At 39.7% G+C, this 26,023-nt stretch overlaps 1 protein-coding gene across 4 annotated transcripts in view; it reads right to left on the reverse strand.

The window, feature by feature from the left end:
• ccdc88ab (coiled-coil domain containing 88Ab) overlaps positions 1-21,156 on the reverse strand; it is an 86,506-nt gene extending 65,350 nt beyond the window's left edge. For all 4 annotated transcript variants that reach the window (XM_042501659.1, XM_042501657.1, XM_042501658.1 and 1 more), the window contains exons 1-3: positions 20,558-21,156; positions 20,325-20,425; positions 5,577-5,685 (exon numbers count right to left, since the gene is read on the reverse strand). In XM_042501659.1, coding sequence (XP_042357593.1) covers positions 5,577-5,685; positions 20,325-20,425; positions 20,558-20,620 — 273 coding nt within the window. In that variant the 5' untranslated portion in view covers positions 20,621-21,156. The remainder of the gene's footprint in view (positions 1-5,576; positions 5,686-20,324; positions 20,426-20,557) is intronic.
• Positions 21,157-26,023: the final 4,867 nt, after the last annotated feature.

The raw sequence follows: 26,023 nt of genomic DNA on the forward strand, positions 1-26,023 counted from the left end.
CAAAAGAAGAAAACATACCAACCATTTACTCTGTTGACACAGTGATATTGTTAACCTAGAGAGAGGTTTCTAACTGATTTTTGGAGAATTTAATTAAAAAGAGTCTCAAGTGAGATCAATTTATTGAATCACAGGAAGCAACCAACCATACAAGGCTTTCACCCACTCCAGGTCCCCTTTCAAAGTGCTGCTGAGTAGTACAGTAAATTGAAAACCTGCTAAGTCCATTAGCCTCAGACCTGAACGGTTCTGTCTCAATCCATATGGCTCTGGAAATCTGAAACCAGTGAGCGACAAAACAACCACAGGAAAAGGAGACCACAAAACCATATATCAAAGCCAATTTTCCTCCTCGTTACCCCAATAAGAGATGCCTATTTTTGACTTAAGAGCACTGTGTGGGAGTAGGTACACTGCCATCCATTAGTAAGTATTTAGACACATTTTCTGCTGTTTGATTTGTATTAAAACAATGACAGAGGCTGAAGATTTTACCATCTTTAAAAGGTATTAAAGAAGTCCATTTTGGGTGAACAATACAAGGCATGTCGCCATGTCCATTCACAGCCCCTCCAGTATCTGAAAAGCACAGAAAAAAAGGAGGGGGACACAATGTCCAGAGCTAATAGTCTGTACTTACACACAAAGTCATTGTTTCATTTCAAATCCAATTATCTGGAGTACAGAGCCGAAACAACAACAGATGTGTCACTGTCCAAATAATGACAACAGAACAAGACCACATGAATGAATGCAGATCTGCTACGTATCCCTCGTCTTTTTGTCTCTGGCCTACTGTCCAAACAATATCCAGATGATGGATTGATTGATTACAATTCAAAGGGCTATGATGCAATTAATAAACATTATTGATGCTTTTAGATGCATCTTTTTTTTATTTCTGTGCATAATTTCTCATCAGTGTGTGAGTACTTGCAACTTTTAAAACATAATATATTTGTAATGTTCTTTAATGAAAAGAAACAGATGAATTCATGTCCATTGTCTTTAATAATTTCAGTAGTAGTAGTAAATAAACACAACGCACATTGTTTATGCCCATAATGTTTCATAATCCAATTGGTGGACGTACAGCAAAGTCTTAAAAAACCGTTACAGGTAATTATTATGTCCAGAATTGTATTTTTAAATTTATGGCTATTGACTTTCTTGCATTGAGACTTAATCTTTCTTTATCCTTCTAATCATCAAAGAATCAATTCTTGCCCAACTTTCAGTCTGTCCGCATCTCTCACACTTGCTCTCTTCCTTAGTGGTCTTGCATTTTAAAGCCCACTTCTCACTATTACTTATCTGATTTAGTGCCTTTACTCTGATTAAATAGACATTATCCAGCCCTCTGGTTGCTTTTAGTTGATTAGCAGCTGCAATGATTGCAGCAGTTAAATAAGAACAACTTTAAGTCTCATCACTGATAGTCTACTGCATAAAGTAAATCAAAGAGAGGGGGAGATTAAAGGCAAATGCATGAAAGAACTGAGATAATTCACAATCAAGAGGAGTTTTTTTTGGCTTTTTTATCATCTAACCTCAAAGTCCTTGGCGCAAAGCACTGATAGCTCCATGCAAACAAGGCAAAACATTTTTTTTTCCTGAGAGCCATATCATGAGACAGTCCCTTAAAGGCCATCAAGGGGGCAGAGAGACACACGGCAAGGACAGCAGTGACCTATGGGGGATTTTAAGCTGTAGGTGGTCTCTGTGAGGCAGAGCCTGCAGACACAAGTGGCCGAACAATAGAGTGACCACGAGGTCAACGGAGCGATGCGGCGACAAACAGAGAAGATTAACGAAACACCGTAGATGAACAAGAGTTTCATTGTTGGCTTACAATGTCGTCCTAAAGCTAAAACAACTCAGACTACTCAACAGTATGATTTAAATGCCCACAAAACAAATAAAAACTGCAATTCTTGGCCTGCATTTAGATCTCCAGAAACAACACCAAAGTACTCACATTGTGTTTTACAATGTCAAATAACCACCGTCCTTAAAAACTACACATACTTCACAAAGAGGTTAAGAAAACTTACTTTGTATGAACAATTTGGTCACATGGACCAACAAAAAAAAAAAAAAGGGGATTAAGTTTAATTCAACACATAATCTGTCGACCCCTACTTTCAATGGCAAAAAAAAACATTTTCTGTTTCCATTTCTGTTTTTTTTTTGTTTTTTTTTTGCAAAAACAGGTGGGTTTCATTGCATAGACTTGCTAAATCCAGGATTTTAAATATGCAGGATATGTCCTGTCACTTACTTAGTCACCAGAATGCCCCCAGTTAATATCCTTAACCCGTCCCATCATCTCATCATCCACCAGCTCTCCTGGTCCTGACTTAACCTCCGCAGCCGCTGACCCACCACTGACTCTGACACCGATAATTCTGCTAGCCATATGAGCCTTGCGGGGCTTTTGTAAGCTTATAACGTCCAAGTCTACACAATAGGCTGATTGTTTAAATAAGATGATCGGTGATTAGCAGGATGTTTAGGACCAAGAGGCAAACTAGACCTAACAAAGCAATTAACCAGCCAGTGACACTCATCGCTTGACCTCTGGTGCAAAAAGACAGATGAAGTTTCAGACTAAGAAAAAAAAAGTTATGCACAAGCTAAACCAACAAAAACAACAACGAGAACAGCCTCACTAAAGTACTATCAAGATACAGAGAAAATGTAATTAAGTAGGCCGTAAAACTCACAGTTTCTCCAGTTCATACTGAACAAAAGCAAATAACATGAAAAATGCCTTTATGCAGCCTCTGCAGACCAACAGCCCCTGAGGATATGGGTCACAGTGCTAAGTCTGATGTGTGGGAAATCTGTGTGCGACTGCTTGGCCATGATAACATTCCTCAACTCGCTGCACTGTCGCAACAGCATGCTGGGTCACGCTCGATTCCTGGTTATCATAAACACAGTTGAGACACTGTTGCTGCAATGTAATGAATCATATTCTCTCTGGGATGTTTCAATTTGCTAAACTCACCAGTTTCACAATTGGATTAAAAGTTACAGTCAAGAAGTGGCACTGAGCATTTAAGCAATACTGTAAGACAGGAGACTGGAAAAAAAGCTAAAGCCAAAGAGCTGCACAACTGCAACACAAACTTGACTTTGGTTGTGTGTCGAATACCTGCAGAAAACACATATATTGTAATCTTGACATCTGACATTTCAAAATGACCAGACAATGTGGACGATATGATAATGCCGTGGTGCAATGTCTAAGGGATACATTAATTTGCATACTGCAGAGAAAACTGGGACCATATGCCATCAAGCCCAGCCAGACTTTGGTGTAGCTAATTTTCCAAGATTTTTTTGTGTCATGTTCAAAATCACAAACATGCCAAGAAAAAAAATAGTAAGAAATAGTAAGCAGTGGACAGCAGCATGGGCGACAGTGAAATTGTTAGAGAGAAAACGATGCTCTGTGGCTGCTTGGACAGAGACCAACAGAATTTTTGGCTGAGAAGACACATAAGTTACCAACAGTTGCGCCATAAAACGAGTGAAAATTTGCATCTCCACCTGCAGCTGGAGCAGATAAATACAACTGCAAAATCATTTGTCCCTAGATCATCTTCCTTTAATAACTATACTTCTTTTTAAATAAGCGGTAAGAAAACTTACTTTGTATCGAATACTTTGGCCACATGGACCAAGGCTGACTCCACTGTAAGACGAAACAATTCCACTTTTTTCACCAAAATTAGCAGGAAAACCCCTCTAACAACCCGTAATAGACCCCTTTCCCATTGCCAGAAGACCTCAGCTATGCACAGGACTCTGCAGCCGACAAGAATGACTCTCTGTTTTTTTGTCTGTTTGTTTTTTTACTGGTGTGTCACGTTCAACGTAACAAACATCCTGGAAAACAGTAGAAAGCAGCATAAAGGCCAATAAAAATGTTGCGCTGTTACTTTTTTTATGGTATATTTTTCAGTATCTCTTACAAACTTGGTGTTGACTAATTTAAAAAGATGTCTGGGGCAACCAGTGGCTCAGTTGGTAGAGCAGGCGCCCGATGTACAGAGGCTGTGTCCTCGCCGCAGCGGCCACGGGTTCGGATCTGGCTTCGGCCCTTTGCTGCACGTCATCCCTTCTCTCTTCCCATTTCACGCTTTATCTGTCCTATCACATAAAGTCACTGTCATGTTTCTATTACTGACAATCGGAGCTCAAGCCAATAAATATCCATGAAAAAGCCAGATGTTAGTGGGTGTTAGTGGGTTTCTCTCCAGTGGAGAGGGGGCTTCAGACGGTTCAGGATTTCAAGTCATGTTCAGAACTATGACTTGTATGTAAATTTATTCAGATTTATTCATAACCTCAGCCATACAGAGTGAGGTGATTGTAGATAAGGACTGCATGCTATTTGGCATCCAGGGCTCAGATGTGCGCTGTAAACTCTTGTCATAGGTGTCTGACGCAGGCAAATCAACAGTGTAGCATGCAACAATATGTGCATACTGCAAAGTTAAGTAAGTGATCACAATATGATCCAGGATGCATGTGCACAACATTTTCCTACATAACTGTGTATCAATGTATCACTTTCACCTGCATTTACAGCTTTCAACACACTATCAGATCACCAAATATGCATTGAAGTGCTATGTGAGAGAAGTGTGGGGCTCAATTTTTAACATGAAGGAGTCCATCTTTTACTCCCCAACACTTCCTCCTCAACATTCAGTCATTTCCTTTTAGTCAAAGTAAAGATTAACTGTGGTGAGAGTTAACAGACATATCTCACAACACAGACTGAACATGAGATAAGACTTCACTGCATGTGACTTGGTATGCTTCCTTCACATCTTTCTGCTAAAGCTTATACATCTGCTTTGCAGGCATTACAATATCGCTGTGAACTGCTTCTTGTAGTTTTGGTCTTTTTCTGGGACACCTGAGAGAATAGAGGCTGATATATCAGGAAAAAAAAGTCATCCGAGACGGAAATTTTCCATACAGGATCATTTTTTGAGATTAAAAAAGAAAAGTAAATGAATTTACTGATTTATCACAGAGATTGGGAGAGGCAGATCAGTGGCATTCCTGATGTCTCTGTATATTTATTGGGCCGTTTCTGGCATCTGGATGGATGGAGGTTATGATACCACATCACACGCAGTCACACATACACATCTGTAAATATATCTCTGTTTACACTGCCGAGTCTTCATGTGGCATGAGTTTGTGTGGAAACATTCAATTCTGTGTGTGTGTGAGTGAAAGCTGTGTCTGATTGTATTTTTTTTTTACTGTAATTTAAGGGGAAAAAACCCACTGTATGAATAAAGACCACCCCAGCTCAGGCACGAGGAAACACTGGAACACTGTGTTCAGCTTTACTTAGAGCTTAGCGTTAGCCTAAGCCATGGATCAAAGTGTTGCAAGTCATGATCATGATTTTGACCCACAGATTCCACTAAAAGCAGCTCTCAACCTCTACCTCAACATGACCACCGTCAAACAGCCTTCATTTTAGATCAAGCAAGAACAGGAACATGTGATATGAGACTGCAGCTTGCAGAGAGAAATCTTACCTGATAGTAGGATTTAATCTGCCTGATGAGAATAGAAAGGTTCTGGATGCGCAGTGTGGGGTCATTGTTCACCTTCTTGTTGGTCCTCTGCACCGTGGCCTTGGGATTTCTGTGGGGAAAAAAAGGCACACTGTTAGTTAATGTCTGTTTGTAGTGAGGTTGTGAGTTTTTTAAATATCATCATAACACTGTGGACAAAAGCACATCACAAAATACTGCAACATTGGATAAAGAATATATTAACAACTTATCAAATTGCATTCTGTGTGTAGGTGCTATTTTGTCTGTTATGCGCCACACTGGCCAATCAGAAAGAGCCCTCATTGTTAGAAACCGTATGATTGGTCAAAATCTGCAGGCAAATGAGGTATATTAGACTAATACTACTGTGCTACTCTGCATCGTTGGAGTAAAGCATAAAAAGATGAAAAATGTGCAAACGCAAGAAAGGAACTGGTGACTTAAAGAAATATATCACGTAATCTGCCAGTAAATATACAGGAGAGATGCTGTGAAACAGTTACTGTGTCAAGAACTGATCACATTTAGGTATTTATTTATGTATCACAAGTAATATCGTAACGTAACGTTATCGCAAATATTTCTCATATCATGCAGACCTACACCTGGAACACACTGCATGCAGCACGTGACAACAAGCTCGCTGAACTGCAGCATGTTGCACACTGGGGGTGTTCACACTGGCAGCGTAGTTGCTGTGATGCAGTTGCAGGGCTGCCTGCTGCTATGAGCACTGTATTGCAACATTTATAAGCACATATTCTGCTCATCTGTGAAGACATGCAAGCTCACTGCAAACAACATGTTCCTTTAAATGTTTCATAATAAAACGCCTTGTGTCAACAACTGATGGGATTCTGTCTACAGAGTCGTTGTCAGAGGACTTCTATTTTGAAAAGGAAGAAGGAAAGTTTAAGTAGAACAGATGTGTTTGTATTTCCTCATCTCTGTGACAGATAAAGACGTTGAAACTGTGGTGAAAGGTGGTATAGAGTCAATATAATTATCAAAACACCATTTTTTGCGGGCTATTTCTGTTGACAACCACGCATGGTTGGTGAGCCAACATTTCTCTAGATGTGCTGCGGCTGACAAGCAGCTGACCAGCCCTGCTCAGACAGTGTGACTACTCCAACATGTTAACATGGATGATGAAAAAAAAAAAAAACAGGTTCCCAGACACTCACACGCTGCTCACGCAGGCAGTGTGTTCTAGGTCTGTAGCGACAATAAATGCAAGTTAAAGATGTAGACAGACACATTTCAAAAACAATGTTTCTGATTGTGTCACTGGGTTGTGTGAAACATCTAGTGTTTGGTTTGACACTCTGCTGTTCTATGTGATGGAACGAGTGTGTGTTTGGCTTAAATCATTAGCAGCACACTGACAATGGACCCTTGTGAAAGTAGGGTCAGAGCCATGTTTTAGAGTACAGCACAGACACATTTAAAGACCGAGCCAAATAGAAGTGCCGCCCCATAAATCTGGCAGCACCATTGTAGACAGAGTTGTCTCCAGACTTTGAATCCAATTCTTCGGTGAGTTATATCCAATTCAAACATCCTGACAGTATTTTAAATTTTCAGGCTGCATTAAATTCTACAACAGACCCTCTGTAGACATCAAAATACTGAGAAGGATTTCATTAGCATGGTAAAGAAAGCGTCGTTTCCTGTAATTCCCCGACCTTTAACCAACATCTCCATGTATCTCGTCTGTCTGAATCAAAGAGAAGAAGCACCTTCTTAGTACTTGTAGCTTTCAGAGCTGGTGTGTTTACCTGTGAGTTGCCTAAAGGACACTTAAAAGGAGCATGCACGACGACTGATGTTATCACGGGTGTCAACATGTTTTAGTGAGCCTCGTCGACATTCCAAAAACTCACACAGCAACACCTCCCCAGCCGCTGTTATCTCACAACAATCCAAACTGACATTTACATATCTATGGAGATCACCTTTAAAATACCAAACCTCATTTCATCTCAAACCTTGGTCTCTTTGGATGCTTGGCACATGGTCAGTGCTTATCAGCAATCCATGCATTTATCAGCTAACTACTTCCCCTTGTTTTAACTGTGAAGCTAACATGTCAGAGCTTCTTAACTTTTAACAGCATGTGCAGCAGTTTCAGCAGTAGCTTGTAACAGGCTAGCTTTGTAACAGGTTAAAAGTTAAACAGACTAACACTTGTGAGACCTGTGGCCTTAATGTGATATCTACTGATCCCCCAAGGCAAATTCCTATTTCCTGGACTCGCCACTTGACAGAGCAGAGACTGTGACAAAGCAGTAACTCTAGAGCTGATAGGTGTCACCAAGTACCAGAGGGACACTTGTGTGTATGTTCTCATCGATTTCTCCGTGTATTGAATATCATTCTGCAATTCTACTGCCTGCTTTTAAAGTCTGACAGATCCCCAGCTGCCAGAATTGAAAAATATAATGTTATATATCAGTATCAGAAAGACTTTATTGATCCCAAGGGTTAAACGGGGTCACAATACAGTTGATCTAATATATAAGCATAGAGAAATTATAATATATATAAAAATAGACAACAGGAAAAATTAAAAATATATGCAAATATGTGCAAGATGCTAGCTACAACATACAATGCAATAAATATCCCTTGTATCTGTTTTCACTTACATGTGTTTTTGCCAAATTGAAGCAGTAAGTGCACATCATTGTCTGCTGTTATTTGTTTTGTAAAAAATAATCAGTAATATAATTATTTCCTGAGCACGTTTTTTAAAAAAAGCAGTGTCATCCTCTGTCTACCATGTGTCGAGCCCAAGAGGGAGTAGTAGTAAAATCTCACCCAGCCTCCCTAAAAAAAGGAAAAAAAACTACCCTGTAATTAATTTATGATACACTTGCCTTGGGATTGTCTGGAAAAACAACACTACTCATGTACTTGAGATTTGTAGAGCCTTACGCAAATACTTCTAAAGAGCAGCTCTCCTTTTTCATGATACGCACTTCAGACTTCAAAGCATATACATCACATGACCTATATATGGGGGTCAACATGCTCCAAGTAGAGGGGGAGGAGGGTCCTGGCTGCTCGTGAATGTATGCATGCATGCATGTAGTGTGCAGCACATGTGAAATCATGCATGTGTGTGCAAGTCTGCATCTGTGCTCTTGCACTACAGAATGGTGTGTCTGTGAGGGCTGACAGCTCAATAAAGCTTAATCCTGAAACACCACAAAGACAGGTTATAAATCAAGATTTTTTTTCTTGTTATTATCCATCCTGTGTATAAGAGAGGAGGTCAGAGGTGAAGGATTCTTTATGTTGCTCAAGGACATTGGGCTTAGTGGATGTTTGCAGTCAGAGGACTTCTGTTTGAGTGGCTCTTCCTAATCACTTTACCACTAGAAGTACATCTATTTCATATAAAACTAGAGCTGTCAAACTATTATTATTTGAATCTGGATAATGGTTTATCAATAGTTTATCATGATTAATTGAACTTTTAATCACATGATTCCATTATTTTGTATTTCACAACAGTTTTGAGGTCCATTTTGACGAGATGAAGCAGTTCATACCAGATTTTCTTGATTAGGAATCAAATGATGATGAAAAACTGTGCTGCAATTCACTCATCTGCTGAAACTGCACTCACTGGAGCACATGCTAAATGCTTCAGTAGCTAAACTCTTCAATCAAATTCTAATATAATAATAACCTTGTTATGTTACACCAACAAAAGGGCAGAATGGCTGTCTCTTAAATCAACCGGCTGCAGTGTGGATGTGTTAATTAGCCTTTTGATCAGCCTCCGCCCCAATACACACACACACACACAGTCATGCTAATCAGAAGGACACAGGGTTCTTTTTCATACTGGTCTAAATGAACAGTCATGTGACCTCCCCAACTCCTCCTGCCACACACACTCAGCCCCTTTCGAGGTCCATAGTAGGGGGTCTATTTAACCCGTTAATTAAAAAGCATGGAGGAGGCTGTAATCCTGTCAGGGCGAGGAGGGGGGTGTGCTGAATGAGGTGTGTGTGTGTGTGAGACTGAAGGAGAAAAACAGCAAGGAAGGGGTTGCCCATTCACACATTCCTTCACCATCAGCCAAGAACATGGCGGCTACGACAACATGAGCGTGACAACTCTGCACAATCCACCCCTCGTTTCTTTGGCTCTGATGCCACACATCGAGCACGCGACAGGCCGACCCCCCCGTGGAGCAGCAGGCGAATAAATACAGGGACTTAAAGCGGTGACGGGGGTCACAAAAAGACTTTAAATAGACAAATAGATTAGACATAGACAAGCAGAAAGCCAGTTAGACAGACAACTAGTGAGCAAGGCAGCCAGACGGCCGGTCAATAAGCCGGTCCGATGGTGCTGTCGATACACACTGCAGCCTTATGCAGCGCCTAGGGCCACTGGGCTTTCTCCTCTCTTCTCCTGGCTTTGATTGGCTGGGTAGGTTAGGGAGTAGTATTAACCTATATATGACAGGCTACATTACAGTCAGCATGGGCAGCCAGGCACATACACACACACACACATACACAAAGTGGGCTAGATGCACACACACAAAGAAAAAAAAAGATGCAGGCTACGTTTGGCCACGTGTTGGGGATAGAGCTTATGAGCTGCACTGTCCAAACACAGCGGGGGAGTGTGTGTTTTTGCCTCTCTCTGTGTGTGTGTGTGTGTGTGTGTGTGTGTGTGTGCATTACAGACACACAGAGGAAGCCAAACAGGGGGATGAGCTCTTATTAGCAGCCATGGGAGGGCAAGCAGTTCAGTTCGGGATAATTCTGTGGGTCTGTTTCTGTAACATCTAAATTACAAATTAACTTGTCTGAGACTAGCATGAGATTTCATCTCTCAACAAACATAGGGGTGGGTGATATGGCCACACTTTTTTATTGCGGTATATGAAATTTTATATCATGCTAACTGTATACATCACAATTAGTGATGTCATGTTAGTGGGATTTCTAACTTCAATAAAACACCTTAAAATATCACTAACAAATACACTTTTTGATGCTACAGGGAAAAATAAACATAACAAGTCTATAACATGACAGAGCACAGCTGGAACCAGTGTACTGATATTACGGAATATGAGTAACACATCAGTTTCAAATGTTAAAAATTGATGTGTTTACAACATCAATCGAGATAATTATTCTGTAAATGCAACACAAATAACTCAAAACAGTGACACTAAAATTCTTACAAAGTGAAAGCTTTAAGGTAACTTTAATGAGAATTTCAGTTGTTCCAGGTTTCTATATTTACACCTTCACTCTCCTCATCCATATCTGCCCAAATCATGTTACCTCGCAATTTAGCCAAATTGGTGAGATCATGAGATCACGTGAGAATCCAGACCTGATTCCCTCCCACAGTAGAAGCAACACACCCAAATCACTACTGATGGGTATCTTTCTACTGTTGCACTGTGTATACATACACCCAACTCTACTGCAACATGCAATTAAAATGGTCAAAATGAATATTTTAAGTCAGTGTGTTCTCATACACCTCAATACATGCGCTTCACTCAATGACCCAGATAAAGTCATACTTTATTGAAACCATTTGCATGCCTTAAAGAAACACAAATAACCCAAAATTGATCAAGTTTACATTAATTTGTTGTTTGTGAAACTTCCTAGTAGCTGACAGGCCAATAAAAACAAAGACTGGGATAATGAATTAATATATACAATACATTTTCAGGATTCTGTGTTGAATTAAATATTGCCACTCCCCAAACACATCAGTCTGCAGGCTTGATGCACAGAATCAACATGATAAGAGTCATTTCAAAGAGTAATATATAATATAGCCCTGGAAATGAAATTATGAGTAATCTGATTACAACCCTAATGTAAGCCAGATAACTGGCTAAATGTTTACCTGACAGTCCCAATAACTGGAATTCAGCCTTAATCTTGTTATGATGAAATCTTGTTTTACTGGAGTGCATGCTAACACACTGACTGACTTTCCAAATGGATGCTTGTAAGCACAAACAGGCAAACTAACCGGTCCTTTTAGAAAATTAATTAACCTCAAACTAGTCAATAACAAAGCGATGATGTTAAAAAAATCATATGTTAAAATGGTATCATCCTTCATCTTCAAAAATTAGGACAGTAAATGCATATAACATTAGCACACCACATAGAAAATACTATGTCCAACTGTCCATTTACAAAACATAACTTGTTGGCATTTCAGGCATGTCAACGCTTTACATTTTGCTCTCATTTAAACCTCAAGATGTCTGCATCCTTCTTTCTCATCCGCTTCCCTTTTCTCGTGAGAACTGTATTAAACAAACAGTCCGGTGAGGATCTGACCGTTGGTATGCGGTTCTCATCACCCTGTTTCCTTGTCTTGACTTTTCATGGACTCTTTTCGCTCCTGTCTTTGTCTTTCTGTTTCCACTGGGCCTCTTCCCATTCCTCTCCTCTGCGACTGTATCCATAGGGACTCAAGCTAAACTCATTCCTGCCAAACTGGATGTGATCTGATGCATTACTTTGTGCTAGACTACAAGCACTTAGACCATAAAACATCTGATGTCTTGAATATTTGGCAGCATTGCTTGAGAGATAATGGCTCACAAAGTAGAACTACTTGTACAATTCCTTTAATGCTTTAACAGTCACGGCATACTCACAACTCGGAGTTCCTCTTTTTAACAGAAATGTTGTACTTGGTCACTGATTAATTCTACTGTGTTGTTAATTCTCTGTGTTGATGAAACACTTCCAGCAAATGATTAACAGCAGAGGTCTTCCATGGAACAGACATTTTTACATAACTAAAACGTTTTTTTGCTGTTGTTGTTTTTTATTTTAAAACGGCACTTTAAAATGAAAACAGTAATAATCTCTGTATATATAACTGGAACTGTTGCTGAAAACAATTCATGAGTACAATGCGGTTGAGGCGGCCGAACAAATAAATTGGAAGCTGTTGTAAAGACTGATAAGACCACGGTGCCCAGTGGCTCATCTGGAGACCCAGGTGCCCAATATACAAGAATGTTTCCTTGCAACAGTAGCCGCAGGTTCGATTCCAACCCGCGGCACTTTGCTGCATGTCGTCTAGGGATGCACAATACTGGACCTTTTGCTGATATGACGATATATAACAACTTATTTTAACTAATATCAATATATATACACTTTTTTCCACACCTAATTTTAGGGATCATCAAGTCTCTTCTGCAGAGGAATAAACATCACATTATGCGTACTCCCTTCACGATGGCCCACCAGCAGATGTAAACCTAAAATGCACTGCTTTACAGTGTGTGTGATATTCATTCATTGTGCAAAATAATACTTCAGCTTAGGGTTGATGTTTTGTACATGTTCACATTGTCAATTAAAAAAACAATATCTGCCAATATCGATGACACGCCAATATTATCGTGCACCCCTACTGTCATCCCCTCTCTCTCCCTCTTTCAAACTGAAACTGTCTCATCAATCAAAGGCAAAAAGCCCACAACAAGAAAACAAAACTGATGAGACCCAAACAGGGCGCAATGTGGGTGTCTGCATCATCATTTTCAGAAGTCTATTTAATTTCCACACAGCCAGACTAAAACACAATCCTGGAGTTTTCAAACTAAAACAAGGATATTCACATTTTCAAAAGTCTTTGTTTGAAAGACTGTAAAGTCGTGCGGATGCTAGGTGTAATTGTTACACATATTAAAACGAAAACTTATTAGTGTGGATGTAGCTTATGTCCCCTAAGCTACTGAAGGGCCTTTAACATGTAACAGATGGAGAAAGTGTTGAGTCTGCATTAAGAGCAAACAGCAGCAACAGCAAAATTAGCAGTGAATTTGGGGACAGGTCAAGGAAATCTGATTAAGTATAATCAAGTATAAAAGCAGAGGAAATTTAGAACCAACAACTCTCCAACAAGATCTCAAGTTAAATGGTAATATCTGTGGAATTTCCTGAAACACGCAGCATAGATGAACATGATAAAGATATAAAAAATACTTTGCTTCAAATGTCGATTCCTGTGAATCAGATCGACTTTTTATTGCTGAGAAAATAAGTAAATAAGCAAAGTTGTGTCTAAAATCCCAAACTGGTCCCTGTGGGGTTCAACATGTTCTTGGTTGTGGGATTTTGAGTGCCTCACATTAACACAGCCTTGTTAAAGTTTTGTCCTCTCAAGGTCACAGCTGCTGTTTCCTGTCTGACTTGATATACATCCTCCTGCGAGACAGACACAGCGAGCTTGGCACGACACAAAGATGATTACGAGAGACGTCAGATTAATGTTCGACTCTACACTTTGATGAGGAGGGCTGTGGACCCCACGGTCCAGGCAGGAGCAGTGAAAGAACCGAACAGACTGACACCCCAGCAGCTCTGCCTGCCTCTTTTCTCTAGTCCAGCTGGAATCCCAAATATGTCTGCTGTAACTAGCCCTAGAGAAAGCAACAAAGGCTTCAACATGCTGCTCAAAGAAAACAGAGGAGGGAGACAGGAGAGGGAGTGGGAGAGGTGAGCCATGGACAGAAAATGAGACACAGAGATGAGGAGGACAGACTCCAGCGGTGGGAGGGATGGGAGAACGAGCAAGGCGTACAGTAGCAGAAGGAATGAAGGAAGGAGACACTGATTGGACAGGAAGAGAGAAAAACTACATGAGGACTAGGAGAAGGAGCGCAGTCCAATCTGTGGCTGTAACTAACAATAATTTAACTATCACTGAATCTGCTAATTATTTTCTAGATTTATTGCTTTATTGTTTTATTGTTTAGTCTATGAAATGTCATTGTAGTAAAACAAGAAAAACTCCCTAGAATGCAACAAATATCTTATTTCATCCACACATTTCAAAACCCAAAAATATGTCATTTGCATGACAAAGAAAAGGCACAAATTCTAACATTTCCTGGTATTTTTGCATTAAAAAAAAGGACTGAAACATTTACGGAAAGGCTGCAGATTTGATTTTTTTTTTTGATTTTTTTTTGTCTTTTTTGAAATGCAATCTAATGAAAACAACAAAGAAGGATGTCAGCAAGGACAGTGTGGGCAAATTCTTAAACTGTTTGTATGTTTTCCTATAAAAGCAATGCACCCAAGGATGTCATACAAACTGCAGTGTGTGAGGTGACACTGGGCATATTAAAGATCTCTCACACATTTAATTTGTTACGATCAATCATGTCTTTTGTTCGATTAGGTCTAAAAGGGCAACATAACATGATTTTTGTTCAAGAATACTGCATGAATTAGGGTATTTTTCATTCTCATGAAGAAAAATATAAATGTATAAGATTCAAATATAAATGAAGAGATACATTTCTTTCTGTGGCCTTTTCTAGATTCTGCTTGTAACAATAAAACTTTGCCAGATGGTTGTCTAACCTCAGAATATTCTCCCAGATCTACAAAGCCATAAAAAACAGACCCTTAAGCCTCCATATGTTACTATAACAATTACCAGAGAACAAAATGATGCATCTGTAACAAAAGACCAACTGGGTCCAGGGCTTAAGCCAACACTTCATTCAGTGTCGTCCCTCCAAACCAATACTCTTCTACAAAATTCATCGATGGAGTTCTGCATGTGTTTGTGCATGCATGATGTGTACAAAAGCCCATTCTGTCATGAAAGGAAGTGATGACAGGCGCAGTGAGGACTATATCCTGTGTGAGCCTGCAGAGTGGATTTACTGTAACGTGGCCTTGAGAGAAAAATAAGCTTTCAAATCTGCAATAGGTATTAATAGATCCATAATCACTGACTCATAGGTTTACTTTGTCCCCTGGCAAGCATCCTCGTCTGCAAGCAGAATATATATGCAGATAAAAAAGCTGGAGGGCAATATTTCCCTTCACGTTTTTCTTCATAGCGTCATCCCCAAGTGTGCAGCCATTCAGATCAATTTACAGACATGCATGGATCTGTCTGAACACTCAAGCCAACAGATACATTAACCTGTAAAACATGCACAACAACATTCTTTTAGTAATGCACATTTTACCTAACTATACATGCACTGAACTCATGTTAGCAAAAAAAAAAAAAATGATTAGTTTTTGGCCAAGTTAAAATCTCCTTTTTAAATCAAATCTCCTTTTCTATCCAGTTGTCTATTTCTTAGATAAACATACGTATACATGCACTTATTATATCAAACATGTAGATATGTGCCTCAGCAGTCTAAACACACATTGTTGTAATAGTGGACTAAACAAAGCAAGAACAGCAATGACAGGAACAAAATAAATAAATAAATGATAGACAAAGCACAACTTCTCAGACATGAGACACTTTGTGCATAAATCTTTAAGTCAGCTGTCTATTTGACTCTCATACCTCTGTCCCAACAGAGCGTAGAGGACAGACTGGCTGGTTCAGCGAACAGGCCAATGAGCCAGCACGGGTCTGCAGGATTGGCAGCAAATCAGAGAATCCTACTGGACACTTGTCACTCTGGCAAAACCTTAATTGGCCCCCTCTTGCTGAGCGGGAAAACTAATTGGTTTGACAGCACTGAGGAGGCGATCTAATTGGCTGGGTAATGTCAGTCACAAGAGGGCGGGGGAGGAGGGGATGAGGTGCCATCTGGGTGTCAGCAAACCGTTAGATAATCCTAGGGTCTCTCTTCTTCTGCTCTCCCATGCTGTCCTGATGACAACTGCTGCCAGCCTGTCTGCCATGTCTGCACCGAAGCCGCACAGAGACGTTCACACAGCAACACCACAGCTTCAACTGCAACAGCTGACATCACTAGTAAAAATGTTAAAAGCTCAAGTTTCTGCAGCCAGAGAACTAGAAGTTTGTGTGAGGGAGGAAAAAAAAAGTTTAGTGAACACATTACTGACTTTCATCTTCTAATGTGTGTTTATCTTTGGAGTTTTATCATCCACTCGAGTGTGTTTCTTGGCTGCAGAGAGCATTTTCTTCAATGACTGTTATTAGTGCTGAACTCTTGTGTTTTTTCAGTGTAACGGCAGCTACTGACAAGGCTAACAACAGCGGCGCATTGCCAACTAGCACTCACGACGAAATATTTCAAGCTGTCAGAACGGAGGGGGTGAGGAAAAACAAAATGAGTAAGTGAGAGTCAGTGTGTGTTTGTGGGAATTCAAGTATTAAGAGGACTGAAGTTGCTGTTAATTATCGCCTACAGTCGCCCAGAGAAGTTGGAAAACTCACCTGTGGTTTCTAAGCAACTTTTAATGAGTAACTATGCAAGAGGGAGATGAAGAGAGAAAGGGAGCCTTACAAAAACTAGGTCTGCAACAGTTATTTTCATTGTTGATTAATGTGGTGATTCTTTTCTCAATTCATCAGTTAGTTTTTTGGGTATATAAAATGACAGAAAAATTGGTAAAAATGGTCAATCACTGTTTCCTAAAGCCCGAGATGATGTCGGTAAATGTCTTGTTTCATCCACAACCCAAAGACATTCATTTTACTGTCATAATGGAGGTATAAAAAACCCTGAAAATATTCACAGTTCAGAAGCTGGAGAGAATTTTTACTTTTTTCTTTTAAAAAAATAATGGTTAACCATTATCAAAGTAGTTCTCAATTAATTTAATAGTTAACAACTTAACAATTCATCATTGCAGCTCTACTAAACATCCATGCACTTCTTCCAGTCAACAAAGATCTGAAATGTGAACAAAATTTGGATCATGTGACCTCTTTCAACTACATGTCTGTCTTTTAATACTAAATTAACTCATATAAAGTTTTAAAAATGATAAGGACAATGAAAAAAGACACATCTTTAAAGACTGCCATCATCGAAAAACTCCCTGCAGCTGCTGTTTAGATGCATGAGCTGTAACATGCATTTTAGCTTATGATACATCTATTTTAGTTAGCTGGAGGTGACCACGTGGTGCTGGTGAGGTGGGACAGTCAGACAAAAAGCAGTCTCACCAACATAACATCTGACCAATACTGTAGGCCTTTTGTGTGGGAGGATGGCTGGGCAAGACGACTACCAACAGCTGCCTCAGACCAAAAGAAAATGCACCCACAGACACACACACTCCCACGCAGACACAGAAGCTCTACAGAAAAGCACACACACAAATATAAACACACAGAGTTGGCTGTGTGACTGGCAATCCCCGACATACTGTCAGAAGATCATTGAGCCAGTCACAGTCGATTTCAGCTCAACGCTGGCTGTTCAGAACCAATCAGGACACCACAAAAAAGTCCCGTCCATTTATTTATAGACAGAAAACCAACCAAGCAACAAACATCTCAAAGTGTTGATCTAAGGAGTTGCTATGAGGCTCTGCAAACATGGGGCTTGCTATTGTTGTTCGCATGTCACCCTCTTGCTCTTTCTTTGCAGATCTTCCCTGTCAGATTTAAACCGTTTTAGCAGTTTTCTGTCTCATTTCCAACCCTTCCCCCTCATATCCTTCCGGTTGCTCTCCATTATACAATGTCCCATAGGGGAAAATTCTCTAAAAATACTGCTATGGTTTTGAAGAGGCTGTGCGTGGAAGAGGAAAGACGCTCTTGTCTAACTGAACCTGCAGTGGCCTTTCTTAAACACCTCTCTGTTTTGAAGGATTCTTCTGAGAGTGGAGACAGCCTGGAGGAGTAGGAGGAGGAAAAACAAGCATGGGAACCAGAGGTGGAGGAGGTAGTTGAAACCTGAAGTTAGGAAGCTTCGTGAAGGGATGCAGCCGAGCAGCGGGAGGTCGAGGACATGGGAAGAGGGTAGAGCAGGAAGAAGATGACTCCAAGCGGAGACATGAAACGGCCATTCAGGGTTAATCAGCTCCTCATGCAACACAGCAAGATCTTAATCGTTTTAAAAACAATTCACACTGAGGTACAGTAATATAGAAATAAAGAGACACACTTATGCAGAAGACATGCATCGCATTAAGCTTGCAGTTCAAGAGATACCAAAGCGAGATGACACAAGAAGTCGCCCTATGAAGCTGCAACACGCATTATAATCTCCTCTGAGGTGAAAATCAATTCCGCTGGGAGTAGGCTTGGTTGAACGCTCCTTTGACAGGCAAACAGGAGGGGTAACTGCTGACACTGTAAAGTGTGGCATTAGCGGAAAATATGAAAAATTGCCCTGCAAGCGGGAAGTAGCTTCCCTGTGCCAGACAAAGGACTGGAAAGCTGTCGCCTGTCATGCTATATGTTAGGAGGCGACTGGAAAAAGACTGATTCAGACAGACTATAATGCCTCATCCTCTCCAGAATCTATCAAGAAATCTGCAAAAGCATCTACTTCCCTTTCAATTCAATAAAAACGAATGTGTACTGGCACATTAATGAAGGCACTGCTGTGTAACCTGCATCCAGATTCTGCACTGCAACCAGTGTTTGCCCGCTTAAGGCTACTATTTCGAGTTTAATCTGCAGCACAGCAGGAAACGTGAGCTCTGGAGCTTCCAGGGGCGGGGTGTCTTCCAGCCGGCTGCAGATGACAGTCTAGGGTGACTGAAAAAACAGCGCTACTGGAGGTTGAGGAGCTGCTTGTTGCCTACTCACACCACGGACGCTTGTGAGCAAACCCACACAACTACAAGAGATCCTGACAATAAATGTCTGCAGAGATGTCTGACAGTGTGACCCATGATTGCCCCCAATACAAGGTCCCTTTGTGTGTAGCCTACATTCACTTCAGCAGGCAATTTCAAGTGCTGGACAGGGGCTGGACTTCTTGAAGAAATGCTTAATTTGTTCATGAGGGGGTGACCCTACTGAGAGCCCCAAGGCATCATGATTTGATGTCTCTGGTCCACACAGACCCTCACTGGTTGCAGAGATATACTAGTTTTAAGGTATACTGGTTTTAAGGTAGGTGAAAGTTGACGATTATGATACTGTGTATATTTGCATATCTACAATAGTGAAAAAAGTCATCTTTACAGAGTTTCCACACATTTTTAGGGACAACATTTCAAAGCTTTTCCATGACTTTTCAAGGACCCATAACAAAAATTGCCCAACTTAGCCAATGTTGTGCAAAAACATCAGACTCAAACATCATTTTAGCTAGGTGGCATACACAAAGAGAAATGGATTATGGGGAGAAAATGACGAAACAAACGTGGTGGTGACAAAATGTTGTCACACACTGACACATATTAGTATTATGATATGTCGACAGCTACAGAAAAAAAAACGTGTTCTTACATTATGACGTGAAAGGTTATCCAAGGAAGATTACTGTAACATTTTTATTACACAAAACAAAATCCCTTGACTTTTCCAAAATTTTTAGTGATTTTTAACTGATTCCCTTGCTTTTCCAGAGCTGGAAACTATGTTTGTGAAACTCCATGTTTTTTCCAGGTTTTCCATGACCATGGAAACCCAGCTATATTTTACTAATTTTCAAAAGGGAGACTTTTTATGCACACTTCCATTAAAAAAAATCAAAAAGAAAATGGCTTTAAGTCTTAATTGTAGCAATAATACATTAGTTCAACAAAAACTAACCCTTCTGCTTTAAGGGTCATTCTGACTGATAATAATTATAATAATAATTCTGTAACACTGTGAATTTATACCGATACTTTCTCATAAAATCTCATAGTGTTGCAATCCTGCTATATCATGCAAGCTTTTGAGGTATGCATGTATTAAAATGGAGCGTTTGGGGTCTCAAGCATGCTCTCATTTGACTACTGTGATGCAGAGGACATATTGGGGTAACATGTCTGTCAAATTACTCACATCTCAAGCATGATCTCGTTCAGGTAAATCCCATCCACCAATTCGATATATTCCGATAACTGGGTGCCATCAGTCAGCGTCGCCTGCCCGACTGTCTTCACCTGAAAATAAATGGGACAATGTAAATAAGATGTCAAGATAATCAATACACACTTCAAAGAAATGCTTTCACGGGCAGGGCGGTTTAATTAGTTTGCTTAATACACGTTTGAATATTTAATTAAGGAGCTTACCCAGCAGACCAGAGGCGTGAGCATAAACTGCTCCAGCAAAGGAGAGAAAACCTCGCTTTCCATATTTTCCACTGCAACTGGCGCTGTTTTAGAAAATGTGCGCTCCTCGGCAGAAATATGCGTTTGTTTTGGCTCCACTCATGTAGTTGATTCGATTAAATCGACGCTCATTTTGGACGCTGAAAAACCGGGTCCGGGGTTTCTTGGAGATATTCGGGGAAGCAGGAGCAAAAGAAAAAAAAAAAAAACGTTAATCCACAATCTTCTTGACACGAGCCAGCTGTTTCTGATGCCAACGACTGGGTTTGGCGACCTCACGGCGAGGAAATGAATCACATTTTTTTTCAAAGATTACTAAAATATTCTGTTTTAGCTGCAGAGGCGAGACTGCACGAGACCTGAGCCAGGTATGGTTTTGTGCTCGCGCTAAAAAAAAAGAAAAAAGGTGTTACTGGGAGTAAATCTCTAACGTGGAAGGGAAAAATTCCTTCGACCCGAGCAAAAATACCCAGGAAAAAATCCAGAGGTTTCAGGTCCGGGTTTTACTCCTCAGATGGATTTTGAAGTCATTTCTGGCCGGTCGCTTGTCAGTCCTCCTGTTTGTCTCCGTTCAAACGCAGCACACGAATGAACAGTTGAGAGGATGACTGGAGGACACTTAGCACCGCCTCCCTCCCCTCCTCTGCACCTCCCTCCGCCTCCTTTGCTCCAAAAGAAAAATAGGGCATTGATCATAGCATCCCCTTTCTTTTTCTTTTTTTTTTCCTTTTTAGTTGTGTCAATTTTTGGGAAACATTTGGTCATCTAGTACAATTAAACTATTTGTTAGAAAGAATGGACTGTTTTCAGGAATGATGTACACAAAGATGGGATGGGAATACGTTTAGGTGCAGCTCAAGTGATGTAATTTTTATGCAATATTTAGAAACTAAACGTTTTCTGCTTATTTTACTCAACTGTAGGTAGAAAATAAGGGGGTTAGTGCATACCTTTTGTCTGCATTTGCAGCATACTGTGCATTAAAGCAACAAGACGAGTAAGCTACTGACACCTGGTGGGTAAAGCACAAAGAGACTGCTGTAACTGTGCTGTAAATGATTTGTCTGTGATAGAGCTGCAACAGTTAATTAATTAGTTTGTTGATCGACCCAAAAAAGCATCAGTCAATCATTAGATAATTGTTTTTGTAAATTTGTAAGCAAAAAAAGTCAAATATTATTATTGTTGCAAATAACAGTTAAAAGAGAAAAGGTGAGAGAGGGGTAGGGATATAAAAGTTTTACTTCAACTTACTCCTTTTCGAACAGTGTACTTTGTTTTGTTTGTTTGTTTATCATATGTTTGAAGTTTTGGTTCAAAATAAAGTCATTAATTATTTAATGAATTAAATAATTCATTCATTCATAATGAACTGAATAACTTTAGATTTTTGGACTGTTAGAGGACACATAATATTTGAAGACATCATCTTGGATTTGGAGAAATCATACAGGGTATGTTTCATTGTTTTCTGACATTTCATTGACAAAACAATTAATCCATTGATTGGGAAGATAGAAGGAAGATAAATCTAATGAAAATAATCTTTCAACCCAAGTCTGTGAGCTTTATCTAGAAACTACAATCATTTGGAATAATTTGCAAATTATCAGTTGCAGCCCGAGGCGTCACTCAAACAAAGAGAAACAAAGAGGCTTGATGTTCTGTAGTTATGCCAGGATACCAAAGATACATCTATAAAAGACAAATTAAGAAATTTGCAAGAATTTAAAAAAACTGACCGCCCACATATTTGAAAGGAGAACTGTATGAAGTTCAGTTGATAGGCTTCCCAGTAGCTGGATATTTTAAAGGAACAGTTCACCCCCAAATCAAAAATACATATTTCCCCCTTACCTTTAGAGCTTTTTATTAATCTAATTGCTTTTGGTGTGTGAGTTGCAGAGTGTTAGTATAATGGAATTAGATGGCGCTCAGCTTGTGGTGCTCAAAGTGCCAAAAATATATATTTTAAAAACTCAAAAGTAATGTGTCTTTCTAGAAATCATGACCCAGTTACTCAAAATAATCTACAGACCTTGTTGTGTTTCTTGTGGGAACAATTTTCTTTTTACTGAACCACACCCACCAACCGTATCACTGCGCAAAAGGAAGCGTGCATCTATTCCACCTCACACCACTGGACACAGGATGCCATTACTGTTTATATCTCATACTGTCAAAGGCATGAGCCTCTTGCCTGTGAGAAGATGTGTACACCTCCTTCTGTGTGTGTAGAAAATGGTGTATTTGGTGAACTGTCCCTTTAAACAAACAGTATTGTTTTTAGCTGTATCAGCACCAGGGTAATGACTGGATGATAAGCCCAGATCCCACAGTCATTCACTTTGTAGGAAGGAGACACCTAATCAACAACTGATGAATGGCTCTGCCGGTGTGAAGGCCGAGCAGCCAAATAGCCAATTAAAACACAATCACTGATTTGGGAGCCGGGGACCCGGGTCACCCTCTCAGGAACAAATAGATTATTGCTTGGACCTCTAAAATGTATAATTCAGCAGCAGCAGCTCTCTTGGATGAGCAGAGGTTCTCATTTGCATGTAGAATAACGGTCGCTGTGGTTGGTGCTTCAGCTTGAGGCTATACAGTATGAGGCCCTGACTTGTTGAGTCTTGTTTTCTGCAAAACGTGTTTGACTGGAGGGTTGAGGGCACATCAGGAGGCCACAGCATGAAGTGCAGCTTCTCCAAAATCCCTTGTATGCCAAACAGCTCAACAAAAAAGGGATTTTATTTTGCTCTGTTTAGCTGTCACGGTCACAATGAAGTCTACATCTTTATCTAGACATAAATCAAAATAAATCTCTACAGGTGGTTTTGGCTCAGATCTGACATGTTTACACAATGTAACTGCCATTTAGAGACATTCTTTAAAACCAAATAAGTGATAAGTCTACCAACATATGTCTTTTTGTGGATATGCCACAATACCACATAACTTGCATAGGAAAAACCTATGCAAACTGACTACTATGGCAGGAAATCAGATAATCTGATTGAGCAAATTTTTATGCACTATTCTCCAATCATACCTCTGCCAATTTCTCCCACAATTCAATTTTCTCCTTATAAATAATTGATCTGATCTAAATGATTTACAATGAAAAGGGTCATTTGCTTCAGAAGCCACTTAAATCAAATCTTTTCAAATTAAATATCTTTCGGTGGCGACCCACACAACTGGATCACCCCGGCCCACAATTCAACAATCACGCAGATAATGAAACCCTTTCACTGCTCATGTGTAGCGCCTGCTCAGCCACACTGCAGCCTGAACTCAATTATGCGATGCTCGATTACTGTGGAGGATTATGTTTTGTGTTGCTCAGTGTGTTTGTGATTGTGTGTGTGTGTGTGTGTGTGTTAGCATTTATTTGTGTTAGTGTGGGATTCATTAACCTTGGATTGAACAGGCTGCTCCTGCCTGTTTAATGAGAATCTCTTATATTCATGGGCAAGTGTTGTCACAAAGCGGCATCCACCTCCACCTAATGACTCAGCGATACAGCAGCATTCCTCACACACACACTCAGCTATAAAGCAGGCAAAACTACCCAGAGGAAACCCACCAACCGCCTCTTTTGGCTCAAACTCCACAGATGGAGTCTATACAGTTGGAAACACTGAAAAATGTTTCCTCTCGTTGGTATTAATCCAGCCTGAGGATATAAAATCCACAACCACGAAGAAGCACTGCTCTGAAATCCACAACAGAAAAACAAATATCTTTTCTGAGCAACCGGATGACCTTGCGGCTACTTGCTCTCTCAGATAACATTTTCTTTCTGTCTTCTTCAGACTGCAGTTTCCTGTTAGTTATTTGACTGGAATTTACAAGAGACCACAAGCATTTTGATTTGAGCTGTGCTGATCTCATGTGGCCTTGAATGCAGGGTGGGCTGACTAACGCTGGATGGAGCTTCTACCATTTCCTCTTTTGTCACGTAACATATGTATTGACTTCCCTTCATGAGGTAGCATGACTAATACTACTGATAAATGGACAACGCAGTTAAATTTTTGTTCAGTTCAGATCCCTCATGCTCATGAGTAATAAATCCTCATACAATAGGCCACATACACAAATCAAAACCCAGCTTATTCTGAGTAAACATGAATGTTTGACCTTTTTTTTTTGAAATAAGATTTTCTTTTTGGCATGTTCACTTTTATTTGACGCAGAGGCCCCAAGGTTGAAATCAACTGCAGTTATGGTATGGTCAGCTACTGGTATTACATGTGTTTAATTAAATTCTGTCGACAATAATAATAATAACAAGGTCAAAATTATATTTAAAAATATATTGATTAATGCAGCAAGGACAACTGATATTTACATCAAATTGCATGGCAATTTGGCCTGTATTTACTCTTGTCACAATAACCCGATACTGAGCTTGACAAAAATGAAGAATTATGTTCTTGGTATGATACTCAATTTATGGCCCAAATCTGGCCTGTGATAGGGTGCTGGATGTCCCGCCAAACATTTTCTTATTTAATTTTTAAAAAAAAAATATTATTATAAGATTGTTTTTTTTTAAATAAAGGTACCTGAGTAATATTTTCATGTATTTATTGAGAGTTGTAAAAAAGCAGTACCAACTGTTTATCACAAAATAAGGTGCCAGAGTGCATTAAAAAGCATCATAATCAAGCTTGTTTATTTAAAATAAGGTACAAGGGAAGGATCACTTGGACCCCCAGACAGAGGTGTTATTATATACATGTCAGTTATTAATGTTTATTTTATTACCTGGTCCCTGGTCTCCTGTCAATTGCAAAAGTTCCACCACTGGCAAAGCAAGTTGCTCCAGGTATCATTATTTTTCATGATTAATTTAATGGTACTCTGGCCTGTGGTTGTATCTTAGTTTGGACCAAAGTGTTTAACAGACAGACCAATACTTACAGAAGCCAGTTGTATTTTTAGTAAATACTCACACTTTTGGAAAAGCCTGATGATCACATGGTCAAATCTATCTATTTACCACTCATAATTATATTGTATTTTAATTTGTAATTTCTAAAAGCCTCCCATGGACAGGTGTTGGAAATTAGCATTTTGCTTTAAACACTCAAAGCAGTGCATCTGGGACTTGTGCATGTCTGAATATTACGACACCAATGTTACTGTATGTTCATATCAAATAAACAAATAAATAAAATAAAAATAAATAAATAAATTTAATTTTTTTATGTTGAGCACAGACATATTTAAGAAGAGCACCAAAATAGGACATCTTCATGGAAACTATAAAAAACACATCTTTGACATCATCATCAAACACTACTCCTGCCTTTCTAGACTGACTAAATGATGTAAACGTCTGACCTCTATCAGCAGTGGAGGTCACTGTGACCATACGTTCAGTCTCTCTGTCTCCATCCTGGACAGCTGCCATGG

This window comes from Plectropomus leopardus, chromosome 15, assembly GCF_008729295.1.
Source record: "Plectropomus leopardus isolate mb chromosome 15, YSFRI_Pleo_2.0, whole genome shotgun sequence".
NCBI classification, from domain to species: Eukaryota; Metazoa; Chordata; class Actinopteri; order Perciformes; family Serranidae; genus Plectropomus; species Plectropomus leopardus.